We start from the raw sequence: 21,416 nt of genomic DNA, 5'->3' as shown, positions 1-21,416 counted from the left end.
AACATGAGAGGGATGAGTGCAATAAACATGAGGGGTGAGTGTAATATGTATGAGGGGTGAGTGCAATAAACATGAGGGATGAGTGCAATAAACATGAGGGGTGAGTGCAATAAACATGAAGGGTGAATAAATGAGAGGGGTGAGTAATTAACATGAGGGGTGAGTGCAATAAACATGAGGGTGCCTGTAATAAACGGTTGCCATCTTACTCACCACCCAGCCAACACGACCCCGACGCTCACTGGACCTGCATTACTCACAGGCGGTAAGTCAATTATTCAAAAGCGCATGAAAAAAAAAAATTGCATAAATTTTACCCGAGTAATTGTGAGACTCACGTTACTCAAAAGCGGTAAGTCTCCCCTTACAAAAGCGCATGTAAGAAAATGGGTACTGTGATATTTGCGAATTTTAGAAACCCTTTTTTTTTTTTTAACCAATACTACATATCCCTGCATTTGTTTTATATTTGGATTTGCATGAAAAGAACGCTCGATTATTTAACTCATTAAATTTTTTGAAATATGTAAATCCATATGCTACCTAAGAAATTTACTTATTGCTAAATATAAATATTTTTTTAACTATTTTTTTTACCTCAATAAGGGAATGTGTTTTAATTAGAGCTTCAGAATTTCGTCACCTTTACCAATTATTATATTGTGGTAATTAACATTTTATATATTGATAAACAATACCTGTACATAGAAAATATTAGCCAATAAGTATCTAAATAAGAAAATAAATTATCCAAGAAATACGAGAACACTTTGGATTCAATGTTTTGTAAAGATAATTTGAGTGATACTCAAAAAAAAAGCCTGAAGTTAAAATATACCAAATTTGAATGCTGCAAATGTTGACCTGTAGCAACCCATTTCTTGTGGAATAGTGTATAGTGTTCCTTAATACCTTTCACACACTCATATATTGACCCTATATCTGACTTCTGGTCAACAAAGCCTAGAGTATATATGCTTGTCAACCCGCTATATATAAATATATAGTTTCCTGACCCAAACAGTTTTTTTTTCTTTATTAAAACCCCGAAATCCTTTGGTAGAATATCAACCAGGCTTCTGTATGCTATGGTACTAAATAACTTTTCATATGTACTGTATGACAAAAAAAAAAATGGGTCGGCAGCTCCATTAATAAGAAGAAAAAGTTGGGCTGACGGCTTCAGTAAGATGAAGCAGTTTGTTTGACAGCTTGGATAAGATGAAAAAAACTTGGTTGACAGCTTCAGCAAGGTGAAAGAACTTGGTTGGCAGCTTCAGCAAGGTGAAAGAACTTGGGGCTAGAAATAGCCTAAGCTACTCTATCCCTTTGAGATGTATTTTTTTCTTGTCTCAATAAACATACTTGAACTTGAAAGAACTTGGTTGGCAGCTTCAGCAAGAATCAAGAACTGTGTCGGCAGCTTCAGCAAGATGAAAGAACTCTTTGACAGCTTTAGTATGATGAAAATTTTGGTCGACAGGTTCAGTAAAGTGAAACATCGTGGTTGGCAGCCCTCTGGAACCTCTAGGGACCTGGTCTACCACCAGGTGGCGGTCATGTTTTTGCTCAAATTTGGCTCCCTCCTTCCCTAAGTTTCGTGAAGATTGATGGCTCCCGGTGAGGAAGGGAAGTTGTCCGAGGTCTTGCATATCTCCCTTGGGCTCGAAGGACCAGCGCAGTTACCTAAGACACCCATACTCTCAACCCACCAAATAACCGTTTTCGTTCTGTTATACGATTTTTTTGGGGGGGAACTAGGGTTAAATACCCCATCCTCGGCCTACCTCGGTCAAAATATTGAATCTAGATTTTGTTTTCAGAACTCGTTATTATTTTATTTATAATTTCATTTGAATGACCTTGTTTTTTTAGTTCATAAAAAAGCCGCACAGAAATAGCTTCTGAAAAAAATGCCGCAGAGAAAGGATTAAGAGGCCGGTGTGGGGGGGGGGGGGGGGGGGGGGGGAGAATGCTTGGCGGAATTGGTTAAGGTGGATTGAATGTGTAATAGTTATTTGACATTTTTAAGTGACAATTTAAGGGGAAGAACCTTAGAACCTTTACATCTAGTTTCTTAATGTAATGGGGGGGGGGGGAGGGGTGTGTGTGTGTTGAGGTGTACTCACCTAACTGTGCTTGCGGGGGTTGAGCTTTGGCTCTTTGGTCAGGTGTGAAGGGGTATGAGTGTAGGAGATGCTGCAGTACAGTGTTAGAGAATGGTTAATGGAAGGGTTAAAGTCCTTATTAGCATCTTTAACCCCCTATTGGTTTGGTGTTGGATTTAATAGTAAATAAAGACCCGGTGAATAAATAAAGAGGGATTGTATACAAACAATAACCTGGTCCGAGTTCTGTGCTGCTGTGGCAGGAAAATTATGTTCGTTGTTGCATAAAATAATAATCTAAATATTGCTTTTAGAAAGCTTGCAAAAAAATCCTTATAACTAATGTTGCCTAATTTTAATTTGGCAATAACTATCATAGTATTAAATATACCACTTCTTGTTTAAAACATTACTTTGCGAATGACTGTTCTGGACATCTGATCCAATCCTTTACTAAGATATCTTGCTGATCCAATCAGATCCACACTACCTGAACGGCTTCAAGCAGGTTCGGATACATCAGTCAACCTAGAACCCACAGACTCAACCACAGAGCAATAATTTATGTTTGTGTCTAATTAATATTTCCAACTTATCAATTTATTACAGGATTAAATACCATACAAATTCTCACGAACTGTATAAAATAAATCACTTATGGGTATGCTTGAATTTTCTTCTGCATCTGCGTTATGGCTTGAGTAATTGGTATCCCCGGTCCTTACCTTGCACTTCTCTCGCTGGCTCCTCTCTATCTCTCTCTCTCTCTCTCTCTCTCTCTCTCTCTCTCTCTCTCTCTCTCTCTCTCTCTCTCTCTCTCTCTCTCTCTCTCTCTCTCTCTCTCTCTCTCTCTCTCTATATATATATATATATATATATATATATATATATATATATATATATATATATCTCTATATATATATATCTCTATCTCTCTCTATCTCTCTATCTCTCTATCTCTCTCTCTCTCTCTCTCTCTCTCTCTCTCTCTCTCCCTCTCTCCCTCTCTCTCTCCCTCTCTCCCTCCCTCTCTCCCTCTCTCTCTCTCTCTCTCTCTCTCTCTCTCTCTCTCTCTCTCTCTATATATATATATATATATATATATATATATATATATATATATATATATATATATATATATATCTCTATCTCTCTATCTCTCTCTATCTCTCTATCTCTCTCTCTCTCTCTCTCTCTCTCTCTCTCTCTCTCTCTCTCTCTCTCTCTCTCTCTCTCTCTCTCTCTCTCTCTCTCTCTCTCTCTCTCTCCCTCTCTCCCTCTCTCTCTCCCTCTCTCCCTCTCTCTCTCCCTCTCTCTCTCTCTCTCTCTCTCTCTCTCTCTCTCTCTCTCTCTCTCTCTCTCTCTCTCTCTCTCTCTCTCTCTCTCTCTCTCTCTCCCTCTCTCCCTCTCTCTCTCCCTCTCTCCCTCTCTCTCTCTCTCTCCCTCTCTCTCTCTCTCCCTCTCTCCCTCTCTCTCTCCCTCTCTCCCTCTCTCTCTCCCTCTCTCTCTCTCTCTCTCTCTCTCTCTCTCTCTCTCTCTCTCTCTCTCTCTCTCTCTCTCTCTCTCTCTCTCCCTCTCTCCCTCTCTCTCTCCCTCTCTCCCTCTCTCTCTCTCTCTCTCCCTCTCTCTCTCTCTCCCTCTCTCCCTCTCTCTCTCCCTCTCTCCCTCTCTCTCTCCCTCTCTCTCTCTCTCTCTCTCTCTCTCTCTCTCTCTCTCTCTCTCTCTCTCTCTCTCTCTCTCTCTCTCCCTCTCTCCCTCTCTCTCTCCCTCTCTCCCTCTCTCTCTCTCTCTCCCTCTCTCTCTCTCTCCCTCTCTCCCTCTCTCTCTCCCTCTCTCCCTCTCTCTCTCTCTCTCTCTCTCTCTCTCTCTCTCTATCTCTCTCTCTCTCTCTCTCTCTCTCTCTCTCTCTCTCTCTCTCTCTCTCTCTCTCTTTCTTTCTTTCTTTCTTTCTTTCTTTTTTCGCCACCTCCACTCCCTTGCTGACCCTCCACACAAAACAGCTGTTACATTATATATAACTGTAATAAAGGACAGTTCTGACACAAAATCATCAAACATTTCATCTACAAATAATAATATTTTGTGAAAAGACTGTTAAAAGCCATTTTGCAACATCTTACAAGAATTGGTACACATGAGCCATTAAAACTAAAAATGAAAGTTAAAAAAAAAATGGCTTCATTTGTTATTTGTGTGGCTTTTAGTTTAGTTCATATATTATACACCCCTGTCTCCTTTCCTGTACCATCCTGTGGGGTGGTAGTGGAGAGGGTTACAGAACCACATAATGGGCTCAGGGACTGGACCCCAAAATTCACTATAAACAAGTTACAGTCTTGATGAGCTAGTTACACAGCTTAATGTATATGTCAGCAATTGGCTTATTTGACTGTTGATATATTTTCCTCTTGTTTTTTTCGTAGCATCAGAGCTTTGGGAAATGTGTCCGTGCCCTGAATAAGTTCTCTCCTGCAAGGCTCAGAATATCAGCATATTACTTATTAATTCACCTTTAATTATTAACGGCATTGTTTATATATATATATATTACTTCAGTCTTGGTTAAAGTCAGCTTGAGAATTCAAAATACACCCAGTAATAAATTAGTGGTATGATATTACTCACAGTCTAAATACATTGCATATACGTAATCTCTACATATAAATACATTTATTGTCTATTTTACATTTTTTTGGTTTATAATATGGGAACAACTTTCTGTCAATATTAAAGTATCATATTTAGACTATGCTAATATGACCGGCAAATTTTAATAATTTATTGCTGACAGAAACTTCACCCAATTTCTCCTGATACGCTTCCATACTTAGTTTAATTAATTATAAGTTAAACTGTTCTATTCAAAGGCTAACTCTAGCTCAGGTTTGAGGTGAACCTTTAGACACTCACCACAAACAACATGCGATGCTCCCATATTAGCTGAGGCATGTGCCACACCCTGTGTCAAGTGCCATACCCTGTGTGTCAGGTGCCACGCCCCATGTGTGTGTGTTTATGTCAATCCCTGTATAGTGGCACCTGATCACGTCTCTGTGTTGTGTCTTCCCTGTATATGTGTGCCCTGCCTTGCGTTCATCTTGTAACCTTTTCATTGTTCGCTATGATACAGTCTGTGCAGGCTACAGACATTTATATAACATTTATAATGTTATAATGTTTTATAAATTTCTAATGTAAATTTATAATGAGATTTTAAAATAAGTATTTTTGCCTTCTCGGATTGTTGAAAAACTGCTGGATAGTAGGCACAGGATGTATGTTTAACATGACTTTAGGTTAGGCCCCGTGTGGACCCGCAGTATATGGCGCGCCATAGTGGTAATGATGCTCGTCTAAAATAGTCTCCCCAATTATATTTACATCCATTTTTAATTAATAAATTATTTACCCTTTTAGTGGAAATGTGACCTGCAGTATTCTCATCATTGTTAACATGGATTCATTGAGACTCTTTAATTGTCACTCTCTTTGAAGTGTGTCACGTGTTTGAAGTGTCACATGTCTGCGGTGCACTTGACTGTGTACCGCAGACATACCACAGCAGAGACCCAGACACTTTCTATACCCTAGTTTACCTGGAAAAAAAAAAGAGAGCTGTCTAAATATCCACAATATTTTCTAATTTGTAACTCCTTGGTTGAAAGTGCTTAAATTGTAAAGATTGTGTGAACAAATCAAATGTCATTAAATAATAAACAAATTGAATAATATACAATATATGCCAAGATAGGGAAACATAATTGACTCTTTGATAGGCAAGATATTTGGTAACTTCAAAACTTATTCATAGTTTCCCGTTCATTCGTAGGTATGTTTGAAACCATATTTATTACTATTGATAAGGTAATTTGTAATAATTAAGAAATTCTAACTTCCTTTTATCGTGATATGAAAGGATGTACTAAAATAAATAATTTCCAATATTTCCCTACGGAAATCAATAATTTCTGATGTAAGATATATTGGAAATCTTTGTGTTTCTAACACCTTTCGTGTTGATTCACGAGGAGGAAGTTGGGCTCACCATTAGCTGTGTTTTACTAACGAACTTCATGTCTCCCTTCCACAGCTATCGCGCACCTTGGTAAGTGGGGGACCTACCTGTGGAGGCTCCCTGTACTCCTCCCGACGGCACAACCCCTCCCCGCCTCTCCTCCTCAGCCCTCAGGTCAAGAAACGGTGTCCCAACAGCTGTCTTTTTATCTCCATGTTTTTGTGCCGTTGATCACTTTTTTTGTGTGGTCTTGGTGTCTGTGAATATTGGCGTCTCTGTGGTTCTGACGTCCGTTGTGGTCTCTGGCGTCCTTTGTTTGTGGCCTCGGACGTCCCTTCTTTGTGGCCTCTGATGTTATCTTCTGTGTGGCCTCTGATGTTTCTTCTTTGTGGCCTCTGATGTTCCTTTTTTGTGGCCTCTGATGTTCCTTCTTTGCTGACTTCTTTGTTGTTCGCACATGTGTAGTCTTACGGCAACCTTGACTTTGTTTGTGTGTTTTTCTGCTAGATTGTGTTTGCAATGTTCTTGAGGATCTGTTTTTTTTTATTCTAAATTAAATCGTAAATGGAGATAATGTTTTGCAACTTTCGGTATTTCGATGTTAATTAAATTTGCTGTGTAATTAGTTTGGGTGGTAATGTCACTTTTTTTTAAATCTGTAAAACAATTGTGACTATGTATATCTGTTAAGTGTTTTGTAACTTAATTAAGATCTTTTACTTTTTTTCTCCATATGCATATTAAGTATTTTTTCTTAAATTCTGACCAAGTTTCTACTTACTTTCCACAAAGATGAAGACTCATTCTTCTCAAAATGCTCTCACAATGTTTTGGAGAGAGGATTGTATCTCTTAAGTTCTACACATGTATCTTTGGAGACAAATTTGAGCCCTCATTACTCACTAGTGTACATGTGTAGTTCACTGAGGAGCAGTCTGTCCTTGATTGCCTGCAAGTAGTTGCTTTCATCTTCTCTATGTTATGCTGTATTTGGTGAAATCTTATGAAGATTTCTTTCTTTCATTCTTGCTGTGTTTCTGTAAAATTTTCTGATTGATGATTATAATTTTTGCAGAGGATGCTGTCTGTAAATCTATTCGAAATTCTTTTTATTTCATCAATTTTCTTTAATCAACCTTCAAAAATATTTAGGAGAAAATAATTTTTTGCTTGTCTCATCTTAATGCTGATCTGGGTTCCTCTGTTTTAAAATTATCCTATAATACATTACAATTTTTGTCTTACGGAAAATATGACATTCTTATTTAATCTCCCACCTAATTTTGTCTATGTTGACCTCGATCTAATGTTGAACTGGTCATTTACTTACTACTATTTTCGTCTGGAATTGATTATCTCATAGTTGCATCACCGTGAATACTAGTTTCCTCTGCTAACATTGTGCCTTGAAGACTATCTTCCTCTGCTAACATTGTGCCTTGAAGATTATCTTCCTCTGCTAACTTTATGCCTAGAAGACTATCTTTCTCTGCTAACTTTGTGCCTTGAAGCTAACTTTGTGCCTTGAAGCTAGCTTTGCGCCTTGAAGACTAGCTTCCTTTGCTAACTTTGAGCCTTGAGGACTATAGCTTCCACTGCTAACTTTGAGCCCTGAAGGATAACTTCCTCTGCTAACTTTCAGCTCTGAAGGATAAATTAACTTCCTCTGCTAACTTTCAGCTCTGAAAGATAACGTCCTCTGCTAGTTTTCAGCTCTGAGGGATAACTTACTAAATCCATCAATATGGAACAATGATCCAGTCATCCACGAACATTTTTCCCAGAGTAAATCCCAGCAAATTGAGAATAGGTTTCAGAGAAAATAACAAGGCAAGAAGACGGGAGCTTAAACACCTATAGATGTAACTTTCCTGGAGAGAAGGAATGAAGGAACTATGACGAGAAAGCGCCAAGTCATTACGACTCTATAGCACTTGGAAGGGGTCAGGATAAGGATTAGGAATGGGACGGTGGGAAGGAATGATGTCCAACCACTTTGAACGGTTGGGGATTAAACGCCAACTTACAGGAAGCAAGACCGTTGCTCTACCGTCCAGCCCAAGTGGACGGAAAGAATGATAGGTAAGTAGGAAGGTGCCCACTTCGACAGTGTCCCCGGCGGCCTGCAGGTAGCAGCACCCTCACGCCGGCCGTTGGTCCCCAGCCTCCACTCCCGCCACAGTCTACCTGACTGGTGATCGAGCTGGTTCCTGGTCAGAGTGTTTACGTCCTTAAAACATCTATAGGCTTCGTTCTTCTGTTGGCTCGTGTTGTGTTCATACCTGGGAAGTTAATGCGAATATTTGGGACGTTTGTTATGCGTGTATTAACAGTGGTTTTGGACATGGTGATCTTTGCTCCTGGCTTCGTAAACAGCCTGGTGTGAGGACGGGTTGGGTCTAGAGGTTCGTTCAGTGTTGCGGTTCGTTGTGTGCTTCAGCAACGGGTTCCTTCTTTTGATGCAGATTTTCACTATATGGTATACATTACTCGTGACTAGAGGCTTGCATCCTTATGAACAATGGTCAGATCCCTATTAATCCAGCCGCCAAACCTTGTTTATGAATGAAAAACGCTTTACATGTAACTGATTATGCTCGAACAGCGCTTTCGCTCTGTGTTCGAATTGTACCCAACTTTATCAACAAAGGCCAGTCAGGCTTCACGTGCTGCACACACAAATAAATAACGGGCGCATCCGATCCCACGATCGTCGTCGCCCCTAAATCAACACAACAAATAAATAACTGCCTACAGAGCCAAAACACGTTAACCTAACTATACACAATTATAATTAATTTACTTTAGAGAAAATATTATGTTTAGTTACAAAGAGTGCACTGGCTGCATGGGTTAGCTGCCTCTTAACTAAATAAAAGGCCGTAGTGCTCAAGTGTAAGTCTAATATTGACTTATTAAAATCTACTCGTCACTATTTGACATACAGCTAAAAATTGAGAAAACTTGATGTATGTTTGTAGCCAGGGAGGGTAAAGGTGGTTAGCTCTTACCCCTATTATTCAGCCCAGTTAGTTTAGTTCATTTATTATGCACCCCATACCCATCCTATGGGCAATAGTGGAAAGGGTTACAGAGGCACATAATGGGCTCAGGGACTGAACCCCACAATTTATTTAGCTAAGCAAGTTACAATCTTGATGAGTTAGTTACAGAATTCAATACACATCGCCACATCATCATTGGGTTCGAGATCCACCACAAGTACAGTTTCAAAATTAAGCAATATGCCTGTTTTGTTAGTACAGTATTTACAGTAATGATGAGGACCATCATACATATCCAGACGTACAACACAATTAGAAAATAGAAATCGGTACTATTGAATTTGGACAAACTGGAAAAGATTTTATATTTATGTTATAAAGACAAATTAACCTAACCTAACCTCCTTAGGCCTAATAGGGGTCGTATTCCAGGGAACATAGGATTTAGGACTTGTCCGAAATGCTACTCGTGTTAGTGGCTGTACGAGAATAAGAATACTAGGCCTAGGAATATTTAAAGTTTGTTTTTTTAGCTTCTTTCTTTCCAGACTCTATAAAGTGAATAGTACAAAGTTCTTCTATCTAATTCCTTAAAATGGCAATCTTTGTGCTATGGTGTGCATAGTTACAAAAAATACTGTCAAAACAAGAGGCAGGGTTGTATTATTTAAAATTTAAGTAATGTTGTTGCTCTGGTGACTATAAGACCATTGTACAACCCACCGGCTTCATGTCCTCATCGAGGCCACTAGTGTTAATGGCTCTCAGGTAAACAAACTACTGTACTGTACTATCTACACAGTTGACTAACTTCTGGATAATCATTTACTGCTAGATGTACAGAGGTATTAAATGAAATGAAACATGCTCAACCATTTCTGTCCTGCCCGGAAATCGAACCCGGGCTCCTCAATGTGAGTTGAGAATAAAGCCAACAATACAAGACCCTTTAGTTGCCCGAAACACTGTGCAATTAATGGCTTTAGGATTGTATGTACAGTACTAGCTCTTTCTAGAAATCCAACATTATGTTTGTAACTCGTTTAATGTTTACACTTTTACCTGAATAAACATTTGATTTGACTTTAGACCTGAACAAATAAATTATTATTGTATAGTACAATAACAAGAAAACTGAGCAAATATTACTCAAGCGACCTTGTTTAGTCTCTAAAAAAAAAATTGGCTTTGCATCATTTCCTCTTGGGCATCTTGATGCTGGTTAGGGAGTGCCATCCTTCCTTACTGTAGCTGGTATTCTTTATCACTTATGCTTTTATTAATGTTTTGTTAATTTGCTCTCTCTTATTGCAATTCTGATTGATATCTGTGTAGGAAGTCTTTCCTGTTCTGTGATGCAAATGATGCTATATAACCATTCTGGCTTTGCTTTATCTTTGGATAATTAGTTAACTATTTCAGGTTTTGTCTCGGAGCCAAAGTTATATTGTCTGTGGTTTATCATCTTTTGGGTTTGTCATCTAATGGGTTCATGGACTGGGTTTATCTTCTTTTTGGAGTTTGAAGGCTGGTTTTGTCTTCCTCTCATTGTCTTGAATTTGTTAATTGTCTGATATTTTGTAAATTGATGTTGGTCACTATTTATAACCTGCAGGCTGAGGCATTGGAAGCTCTCACTGGCATAGCTGAAAAGGATTAGATTTTGAAATGTTGCTGAAATACAGCATTTCACACTTACCGTTTGAAATAAATGCTTATTTATTTACTACAGTACTTTATTTGAAAAGTTGAACCACACCTTGAAATTTATTAATTAGTTTAAATTTCAAAGTAAAAAATATAATTCAAAACCTTCTGCACAAAAAATATTAGATTAAATATTCTGATCCTTTTCTGTTAAGTTTTGTGTGACTCCACTGTATTCTGTTGCCTTCCTTGACTTTCCCTTTCCTTAACCTCCTTTATCACCCATTTTAGCAGTTACTATATACTTACTGTACTAGTATTGCCTTTATTAACCTTTTAGTCTAGCCTCATTATTTAGTCCATATTTCTTTAGCAATCTTAATAATTCCAATTACTTTTTCTTGTGCAGTACAACTTATCTACTGTACAGTGTTTTTAAGTTTAGTACACAGAGAAATCACATTAACGTGATATATAAATGAGCAGAGCCACAGAAGCCGCGATGAGGGAATTCGAACCTGTGCACTGGGTGTTCCCAGGCAACGCTCTAGTTTACCATGTCGTGGTGTAGTCGACTAGTGCATTGCCTGAGAACACCAAGGGCATAGGTTCAAACACTCATCATGGCCCCTGTGGATTTGTTGACTTTAATATAAATTTTGTTTCTTGTTTTTAATGAATGTGAATTATCCTGCTATTTTCATTGTTAAAAATCTGAACAGTAATTTGTTTCAACTTTACTTTAAAACTTATTTTTTGTTTCCCTAAATAATTATTCAATTTAAACAGCTTTATTGACACTCTTAATTACCTTGTACAGTATAATTGTATCCTTATTGTTTAAATCTCTAAACTGGTTTACAAAAAATTTATTTGTGTACAGTGTAAAATTCTTTCATCTGTATTTGACATGGAAATAAGTCCTGAATGTTTACATGTGTTACTCACTGACCTACTGTTAGTGGTGCCTTTGATAATGTCTTTAACTATTTGACCTGCCTCTAGTGGAACTGTCCCTTATACAGTGATGTATCTATTTTAACAACACAATCTTTATCATGCAGCGTATGACGTTTGTTTCAATTTTTTCTTTATTGCTTTGTCCATAATGTAATGCTCTACTTATCCATTATGATTCTGCTTTGAGTACTGTTCATTTTATGCTGCCACTATTCTGTAGATAGGTACCATATTAATCAGGTCTCTTTGTGATGATGTCTCTTGACCTATTAATCTGACGGTCATTTATGGAATTGGCACTAATCAGTGGCATTATCCACTATGATGGTACTATCCATTGTGTACTAACCCACCTCATGATATGTAGTTGTTTATTTCACCCCATTCATCATTACAAACATATCATTGCAGCCCTCTACACAAGGCTTTATCTCTTATGTTGCAAGAATTCTGAAATTGTGAATTATTATTATTATTATTATTATTATTATTATTATTATTATATAATGCTTTGTTGCAGTACTTTGCTCACATTCATCACTTATGCACTCGGTGATCATCAATATAGCTAGATTTTTTAACTATATATTAGCCTTTGTCACTTGCAGCGATGGTCTAAATAGTTAAATAATCTCATTTAAGGGAATGTTCCCAACAGTTATAGAATACATGGGTAAACAATATTTAGATTTTTTAAACTATATTGAAAGAATACAAATTATAAGGATCCTCTCATGATCATGTTTCATCCTACATAACCTAAAAAGGAAAAAAAAACAAAATTATGAGCTAATATGGCAACATATATTTACAAGGCTTTATTTCAGCACCTTGCCAAAGCATGGTCATTCACCTTACAGTAATATTCAAAATTTCTGGTCTTAATTTACAGTAGTACATTTTTTTTTTTTTTTATACGAATGGGTTCTCTACATGCTGCTGTAAAGAATCCTTTTTTTCTTTTTTCATTTTTGCCTTTTCCAAGAAGATTTAAATATTTAAGTTATTGTAAATAGATTACTTGATAAGCTCATGTAAAGTGGAGATTAACCTGTTATAAATGTATACGATGACTTAGGGACTTATTTACCTAAGTGAATTATTAATTCAATGCTAAAAATTTGAATTTATGTCTGTAAGGGTTCCTATGGTGGTTCCTTGGGGCTTGTTACCTGGTAAATTTCACCCAATTCAATCCACACCAGGACCTTAGGAGTCATAAACCTACCAGAGACTAGAGGTCAAAACCTGCCCCCCCCCCCATCTCCCCACTCTAAAGAAGCATAAGTTGGAGGGGATTGTAGATTGCCCTAACCACGAAAAGGCCCCCCAAAAAGGTGGATAAACCAAAACATACAAATGGCAAGGAACAAAGCATAGGAATTGGGAGAGCAAAGCCCTGAAACTCATGAACCAAATGGTCGTAGAGAAGTACTATACTCTCATTAGTTCTACCTGTACTTCACCAGGGGACTGCACACCTTCCCCCCCTCAATCCACCAACTTTGACAACTTGGTCATATAGTTTGTCATTTATGTCTGATATTCACTTTTTTATGTTCCTGGCTCTGGATACTTTGGATCTGGGTTTATCAGATAAATGCTGATCATTCTAGACTCTGTTCTTGTCCTGCAGGACCATTTGCTTGTGTGTTTGTGGATCCTTACTTTGGGGAGACATTTTTTCTGTCTTCAACATCTGGCATGGATTTTAGCTCTACCCAGGAGGCCTGGTCGACGACCGGGCCGCGGGGACGCTAAGCCCCGGAAGCACCTCAAGGAAGCACCTCAAGGTACCCCAGTCCCTCCCTCCCCCCACTTCCCCACTCCTGAGGTGTCGGGGGCTAAGAGGAAAGGCATCCAGCAATAGCTGGGTGCCTTTTCACCCTGATTGGTTGTTGGTTCCTCTGAGAAGCCTGTGTGTATATATACTGTACTGTGTGTGCTTTATGCTAATACAATATCGAGAGCCTCCTGTAAGTTGAGCTGCTGACCTTTTCCAGAATACAACCCCTACAACAGTTGCTGAACTCCCGGGGCACCTGTTTACTGCTAAGTGAACAGAGCCATTAGGTGAAAGGGTGAAAGGAAAATGTTCCCAATTATGTCCCGTCCAAGGATCGAACCCGGGATCCACAATTGTTAGTCAAAAACATTAACCACTGTACTACAGGACTTGCAAGGGCCTGGTGAGGATCGAATTGGGTAGAGCATGCCAGGTAGCAACCTCCTGGTAGCCACCAAATACGACATTTCATTACAATTATCACTTTTTTTTTTTTTTTTTTTTTTAACTTTTTGAGAACCTGTTTCTCCTGTTCCAAATATACAATTGGTAAAATGATTATATACATTTAAATTATACAGTATACATTTTTACAAAGACATTAAAAAAATAGCATAATCATTTACCTTAAACAAAATCTTAGGAAATGGTGATATTTTATATATAAGCTTCTGAACCCAAGCACTATGAGTTTTATTTCCACGAGTGTCTTTCATACTTCTATATATAATTTTTTTTTTTTTGTAACCGTTTTGCATTAATTTAATTGTTTAATTTTTTGTTACACATTTCAATTGTATTTCTTCACTAATTATTTTAAATCCGCAGCATAAGTAGCTGCTTCAATATACAATGTTGTATTGTATGAAATGGCTCATGTAAGTTAATTCATTAAGTTAGCATTAAAGCTTTCTATGCTGTGTGTCCACAAAATTACTTCAGGTATGCCTTGAATTTAACATGTTAATCTTTTGTTAGGTTTGTTCTTAAATCAACCTGTTGTATGTCACCACTAAATATTTCTTCAATTACCTCCTCTGTATTCAGTAGTAGTTTACTTTTCAACAGTTTTGTATTTCTTGTTAACTGCATGGATTGTAATTCCTATAAACATATTTATTCTATGGTAGTACAGTACAACCTTTCCTACCTTGGTCCCTGTAACTCTCTTTTTCTATGGAGAGCCCCTTCAGTTCCCCAGAGCTATACCGGGCTGATGTGTATATATTAGACTGTGGAAAGAGTCAATTGATGGCGTTCTAGCCTACCACGGATCATGAGCCAGAACCTGGACCCCTCAGAGAGGCAAGAGGAGCAATAGCCTATAGACACCCACATGTAGTTGGAAGCAGTCTATATCTGCCATCTACCAGGTCAGGCACCCAGAAAGGTAGGAATCCCAAAACAAACTACAGCTGGTTAAAAATTGCAAATAGAAAGCCAAACGAGCAAGCAGGACTCCCCAATCAGAAAACAAGCATGATGTCACCACAGTCGCCACGCCACTGTCTGTGCAGCTTTCCCCTCCCGCATGGGGATGAGGCTCCAGACCTCCCGCACCGGCTACCTAACCCCAGTTTTGAGGATGATGTTGAGTAGCGGTCGATCGACTCTGGCTCCATCCTTTGAGCCTTATGGTGGTGTTCTTCTGCATGGTGGTGCAGCAAAACACCATAAGGCACAGCACTGCTGTGGTTTATGCCACTGTATGCGGCAAATTTAGACCCAAAAAAATTATAATTCCAAATGTATAAAGTTTATGAAAAATCCATTCTGAAGAGATTGCAGAACAGACAGCTGAGCACACAATATGTCAAAATAGTGAGAATCAGTCAAGAACTGGAATTTTAGAAGCCACTCATAGTTGAAACTCTAGTTTCAGAGATAATTGAGGTTGAAGTTATCAACAATGAATAAAGGTAGTTTTAATTTATTTGTATGTTTTTATTAACATTTTTTGGCATTCGTACTCGAATATGTGAAAGTTGTAGGTCAATATGTGTTGAAGTCAAGAAAAAATAACCCCCAAAAAAACACAAAATTTAGGGATAATTATAATAATTATAATGATTTAGGGTATACTTTATATAAGTGAAAAAATCCTAATATGGTCCATAATCATCAAAATAACCTAAAGAGACAAAGAAAATAGTTTGAAATCAGAAAAAAATCAGCATGAAAAAATCAAAAGTCCCAAGTTTTGCGAATTGTGACTGATTTATTTGTTGACCAATTTCATTCTATCTTTACATAGTTAGGAAAACATGCATTCTCTAGGATGTAAAGGTTACAACAAAATCAGATAATAAACAAAGGAGAAAAAACTAAAATCTTACAAAAAAATCCCCTAAAAAAAATATTTTTGGGACATTGATGAAAGTATCATATTAACATTGGACAATGTATTTATATGATACTATATATAACAAAATAGAGCAACTACATGGGTAGGGGGTGTGTATAGGCTATTGCTTCTTGTGCCTCTTTGAGGGGGGGGGGCAGGTTCTGGCTCGTGGTCCCTGGTAGGCTAGAACTCCATCGATTGACTGTTGCCATGGTCTAATATATTATACACATCAGCCCGGTATAGCTCCGGGGAGCCTCCGGGTCTCGCCCAGAAAATGGCATTTCATTACATTCCACGCTGTTTTTTTTTTTTTTTTATTAGTGTCAAGTTTCATTTAACTGTTTATTTCCATTGCTATTATCTATTTTGAGAACATTTTCTCGTGTATTTTTTCTGTAAAAGTTCAACTTTTCAAACCCCCTCATCAAATCCCTATATTTTGTTTAGTAAAATGTTTACTTGAACTTCCTCCAATGATTTCCATAGTCTAGAATTCTGGAAGTTAATTCTTGTTTTCTTTTGCATTTATTTCAGAAACTTGGACTTTGCTAGGCACTCTTATTTTTACTGCACTTAATATAATGCAACCTCTCTACTTAATACAGTACAAACCTCCTTTTAACTAAAATAATGCAAACCACCTCTCTTTAAATATAATGTAGTATGTACTCTTACTTAAACTAGGTTTTTTCCATGAAAGACATTAAATACAGCAATACTGTACTATACAGTTTGTGTTTGTAGATGGAGCCATTCAAATGCTAAAGAAAAAACCGGCTGAATTAAACAATATTAGCATGTTTTATAGTGCTTAATGCTGTAAGTATATTTAGAATTCTTCAAAGCAGTCATAAAATTTACTCTGAAAAGTTGAGACCATTAACATTATGGAGAAAATGAGTCACCTCTCCTGAGTTGGTGCATAAAATACACGTAACAAAAGAAGAAGAACGATTTTTTTATTATAGTTGAATTAGTATTGTCTACGCCTAAACTATTTTTACAGAAGAAAACCATTGAGGGTTTTGCTGCGAGGTTCACTGACAAGGGCAAACTGTATAGTTATATATATATAAGTAGCTCACACAAGACCACAGCTTCAACCATTACAATGTTTGTGTGCTGTCAATCTTTCCTCGTTACAGTATCTCTGTATGCTCACTTTCCTCGTTACAGTGTGTGTATGGTCACTTTCCTTGTTACAGTATCTCTGTATGCTCACTTTCCTCATTACAGTGTGTGTATGGTCACTTTCCTTGTTACAGTATCTGTGTACACTCACTTTCTTCATTACAGTGATATGAATATGGTGAATCTTTTCTCATATATGTACAGTACACGGTGAATATTTCCTCTTCCTCTTCAAAATGTGTATACAGTGACTCTCTCATCATTTGAATGTACAGTATATGTATACAGTGAATATTTCTTCTTCAGAATATGTATACAGTGAATCTTTCCTCATTTGAATGTTTATGTATGCAGCGAACAATGCGCTTACTTAAATTTTTGGTCACGGTATACTGATGCTCTTTAACATGCTACCACATAAAGCAGGGATTGCAGATCCTTAAATGGTTATAAATACATGTATTATGTCATTTTGATAAATAATTTAAATCAGTTCTTGTTAAATGACACCCACTTGAATTAATGTGGCATAAAAAAAATTTCATTATTGTAAATTTCTAAATATATATATACAGTATGTGTACAGTATATATATTTATATATGTGTGAACTCCTCCTTCAATATATATTTTTTTATCATTTCCTGTGCAGACAAAGTCCCAGTCTTTTTTGAAGGTAAATGGTTAATTATATATTAGCGTTTCCAGGTAAAAACTGTAATATGCATGTTTAAACTTAATATTAACCATGGGGCATAGGGTGTCATAAGTAATGAAATGCATGTCTGAGCTGACAGAAAAAACAATATATTTTTTAAATTGCAATGTTCTAATGTGATATGATGTGAAATGTGCAATTTAGTTAAGGTATTACAGTATGGTAATTGGAATCAATTTGTTTAGTATAGTCTACTGTAGCTTATTAACGATGAGTTAAGAGTTTTACAGTCGAGGCCTTAACACACATCAAAAGTTATGATTGCATTTTGTCATTGGTTGAAATTTAGTTTGTATTTAAACATGACCTATATACAGTAAAATTTTAATAGAAACCTCATAATTAATGTTTGAATGTTGTAGCTGTGCAATAATTTACTGGTGACACTGTAAATACATTTTGCCAGGTGTATGTAGGCAAGTATGGAAAAGTGTACAGGTTTGACGGATGGTGAGGGGAAGGTACTAAGTCTTTTGCTACATATTGTCTGAAGTGGTAAAATTCTAACATTTGTCTGGTTAGCATGGGCTTGTTTGGTGTCCAATTGTCAGGGACGCTTAGCTTTTTAGCTTTTTTTAGGTTCTAGACCCAGCCACTGTGACTGTTCATCAGACTGTGACCCACAACAGTTGACTAACTCCTGGGTGCCTTTTTACTGGTAGGTGAACACCAGAGGCATTTGAGTGTAAGACATGTGCCCAGACGTCTTGCCCTGGCTGGGAAGTGACCCAAGGACCAATCGCTTTCTAATAAATACCAATGTACTGGATGGAGTCAGTTGACTTAGCTATGCAAACTCCAAGTGTTGTCATAGGAGTTTCTTTGCTTAGCTTAGTTCTTTGCCTTAGGTTTTCTCTTTTTCTTTTTACTGTTTTATCTGTTCTTGACTATGTATATTCTTCAATGGAATATACAGTGCATGGGTTTTAATGCCAATTTCCTTGAACTTCAATTTCAGATCTCGCAGTTTTTACAGCTTTGTAAATGTCTCCAGGAGCCGATGCTTGGTGCTCTTCCTGGTCACACCGGCGGTTATTCCTGTCTCTTTCCCTCCAGCTTTTGTTGGGACCCTTAACTCTTCTGCTTTCTTGTTTTTTAACTTATATTTCATTTGTTCCTCTTTCTTTTTAAATTGAACATCCATTCCTCTGTCACCTCTATCTTTGTGAGTAATTGGTACAGTCTGTTTCATTTATTTTCCCCAAATATTCATCTTTTTCGTCCTGATCTTAAACATCTGTTGGATTCATTATGAGTGTTTGTGCTGCTTTTTGGAAATTTTAACTGTCAGCATCCTCTCTGGGGCAATGATCTGACAAATATCCAAGGTTACCTACTCGAACCTTTCGTCCTCTCTTCATTATCTCTGCTAAATTCTGGTGAACATGCCAGAATTTGCTCACTTGCACCCTTTCCTGTCATCTTTCTCTGCTCCTCTTCTATTTACATAGACCTGACATAGAAGGTCCTTGATCTCCACAACAGTGACCATTTCTCCATCTTCATAACTTTTCTTTCTGCCCTCCTCTTTCATTCCGTCGGTGGCAGTTTGAAAAGGCTGACTGGAATCTATTCAATCTCAGTCCTACTCTTTCTGACCTATCAGACCAAAAATACAACTGCATACTCTCAACAGTAACACATCCTACTGATGGCCATAATAGATGCTAGGAAACTAGCTCGTATGAGATTAGTTGACTGGTCATTAGTTTTCTGCTGAGTTCTTTCTGCCTTATATGAAAATAAGGGTAAGATTTGCATATTTGCAGATGCTGAGTCACAATAATGTAGCTGAACATATGATAACCATATTACACATAAGAATAAATCCACAAGGGCCGTGACGAGGATTCTCCTGGACGCAGGTTCGAATCCTCGTCACGGCTCTTGTGGATTTGTTCATTTGATGCATTACGTTAGTGTGATCTCTGTGTGTTACACATAAGAAAATTGAGAAACGTCATTGATTACACGATAATGGTCCAGAACCGACAGAAACATTGTTTCTCCATTTTGCTGATGTGGGGTTTGGTCATCATTTGCATATTTCCAATTTATGGCCTTTCTTCTTGAAAGAAGTTTCAATGGTAAACAAAGTTCATTAGCTAGATTCCTTTAATTTGTCAGTTATCTTCCTGATTGATACACACACGTTGGGGATATCTCTTAATTCATTCTTTTCAACCACTTCAAATATGAGTGTTGGTATTGGGATGTCTAATCATTCTAGTATGAACACTGATGTAAAGTATGCATTCAGTGTTGGCTGCCTTTTTATCATCTATAGCTTGCTTTTTCAAATTTTTAAGGATTCTACCAAGTCTTCGGTAATGGTGTTAGGTCTTGTATAGGAATAAAGACTTGGGATCTTTCTTAATGTTTTGACCAAGTTTTCTTTTGGCTGATCTGATTTCCTGGTAGCTGAATTAATGGCTTTCTGTGTATTTCATAATCAATGTAATTACTGGTGAATTGATACCTACCATACCTCACTCTCCTGAGGGGCTCGGCTGCATGTCTCCACCCTTAACACTGCTCTGGAATTGTTTTTGCCATTACCTGATGGCTGAGTGCACAGTGCTTGGGGTTTGTAGGCCTAAGAGTCCGGGTTCAATTCCCGGCGGAGGCGGAAACAAATGAGCAGAGTTTCTTTCACCCTGATCCTGTTCACCTAGCAGTAAATAGGTACCTGGGAGTTACAGCTGCTACAGGCTGCTTCCGAGGGATGTATGTGTGTGTGTGTGTGTGTGTGTGAAAATTAGGATTAAGGACTTACTTGAAATGTTATGCGTGCTAGTGGCTATACAAGAATGTAAGAATTGTATATATAAATAAATAAATAAATCTAAAAAAATTTTTAAGCTCAATGAAACTGTCGGAAATGTACCACTTCAATTTTATTTACACCAAGATTCCAGAATAATTGAATCTGATATTTACTATTACAATAGTTTTACAGTTTATTTATTTATTTATATACTTGTATATATGCTGTATATAAGAAGGTACATTAGGTTTGTGAGGATACATAGCATGGTACATAGATACAGTGCATTCTTGTAAAGCCACTAGTACGTGCAGCATTTCGGGCAGGTCCTTAATCTAACATACAATTTTAAGTAGGTAAATTCTAGCAAAATTTATAAAGTGATAACAGGTACATTGCAAGAAAATAAGAGATGAGAGATTAGTAGGTATATTAAAGCAAATTGGTAGCTCTGATTGATTGCATTGACAGCTTGATTGGTAATTTAACAAAGATTAATAGGCACAGTACAGCATAATGATTGCACATATAAGAAAAACAGCAATGATCACAATGGTAAAGTTGTTTGGATTAGGTACATAAAGATTGGGGGATTGGGTAGCACTAGATACAGTGCAATTTTAAAGCACAAGGTAGGACACAATGAAGATGAAATTAGGTACTTTTTGGTTTTGGTTTTAAATGAAGCAAAAGTTGGACAAAAAAGTTTAAACTTTCCTTGTTTGAATTATCCTATTCTTCTTCTTTAGATAGCATTGTAGTTAAGTGTTCTGTAAAGCACAACAATGTCTTTTGAATTTTTGCTAAGTTTTTCATCTGCAATTTTAAATAGGGCTATTGATTGTTAAATTCATGCATTGATTTGATAATTCATTATTTAATTAAATGTAAAGTTCAAATTGTAGATAACTGCAAGTAAGGGTTCACCAAGAA

General features: G+C 37.2%; 1 protein-coding gene across 1 annotated transcript in view; it reads left to right on the top strand.

The window, feature by feature from the left end:
* The window catches only part of bma (SCY1-like protein bma), a gene marked incomplete at its 5' end in the record, with an annotated part of 234,606 nt that overhangs the window by 197,815 nt on the left and 15,375 nt on the right, over window positions 1–21,416 (top strand). Inside the window, 2 exon segments of the mRNA XM_069310483.1 lie at window positions 221–265; window positions 6,199–6,297. Coding sequence (XP_069166584.1) covers window positions 221–265; window positions 6,199–6,297 — 144 coding nt within the window.

The sequence above is a fragment of the Procambarus clarkii genome, chromosome 67, assembly GCF_040958095.1.
Source record: "Procambarus clarkii isolate CNS0578487 chromosome 67, FALCON_Pclarkii_2.0, whole genome shotgun sequence".
In the NCBI taxonomy this organism is placed as follows: domain Eukaryota; kingdom Metazoa; phylum Arthropoda; class Malacostraca; order Decapoda; family Cambaridae; genus Procambarus; species Procambarus clarkii.
Note: the sequence above shows the minus strand (reverse complement) of the source record. Positions and strands in the feature narration are given on the sequence as shown.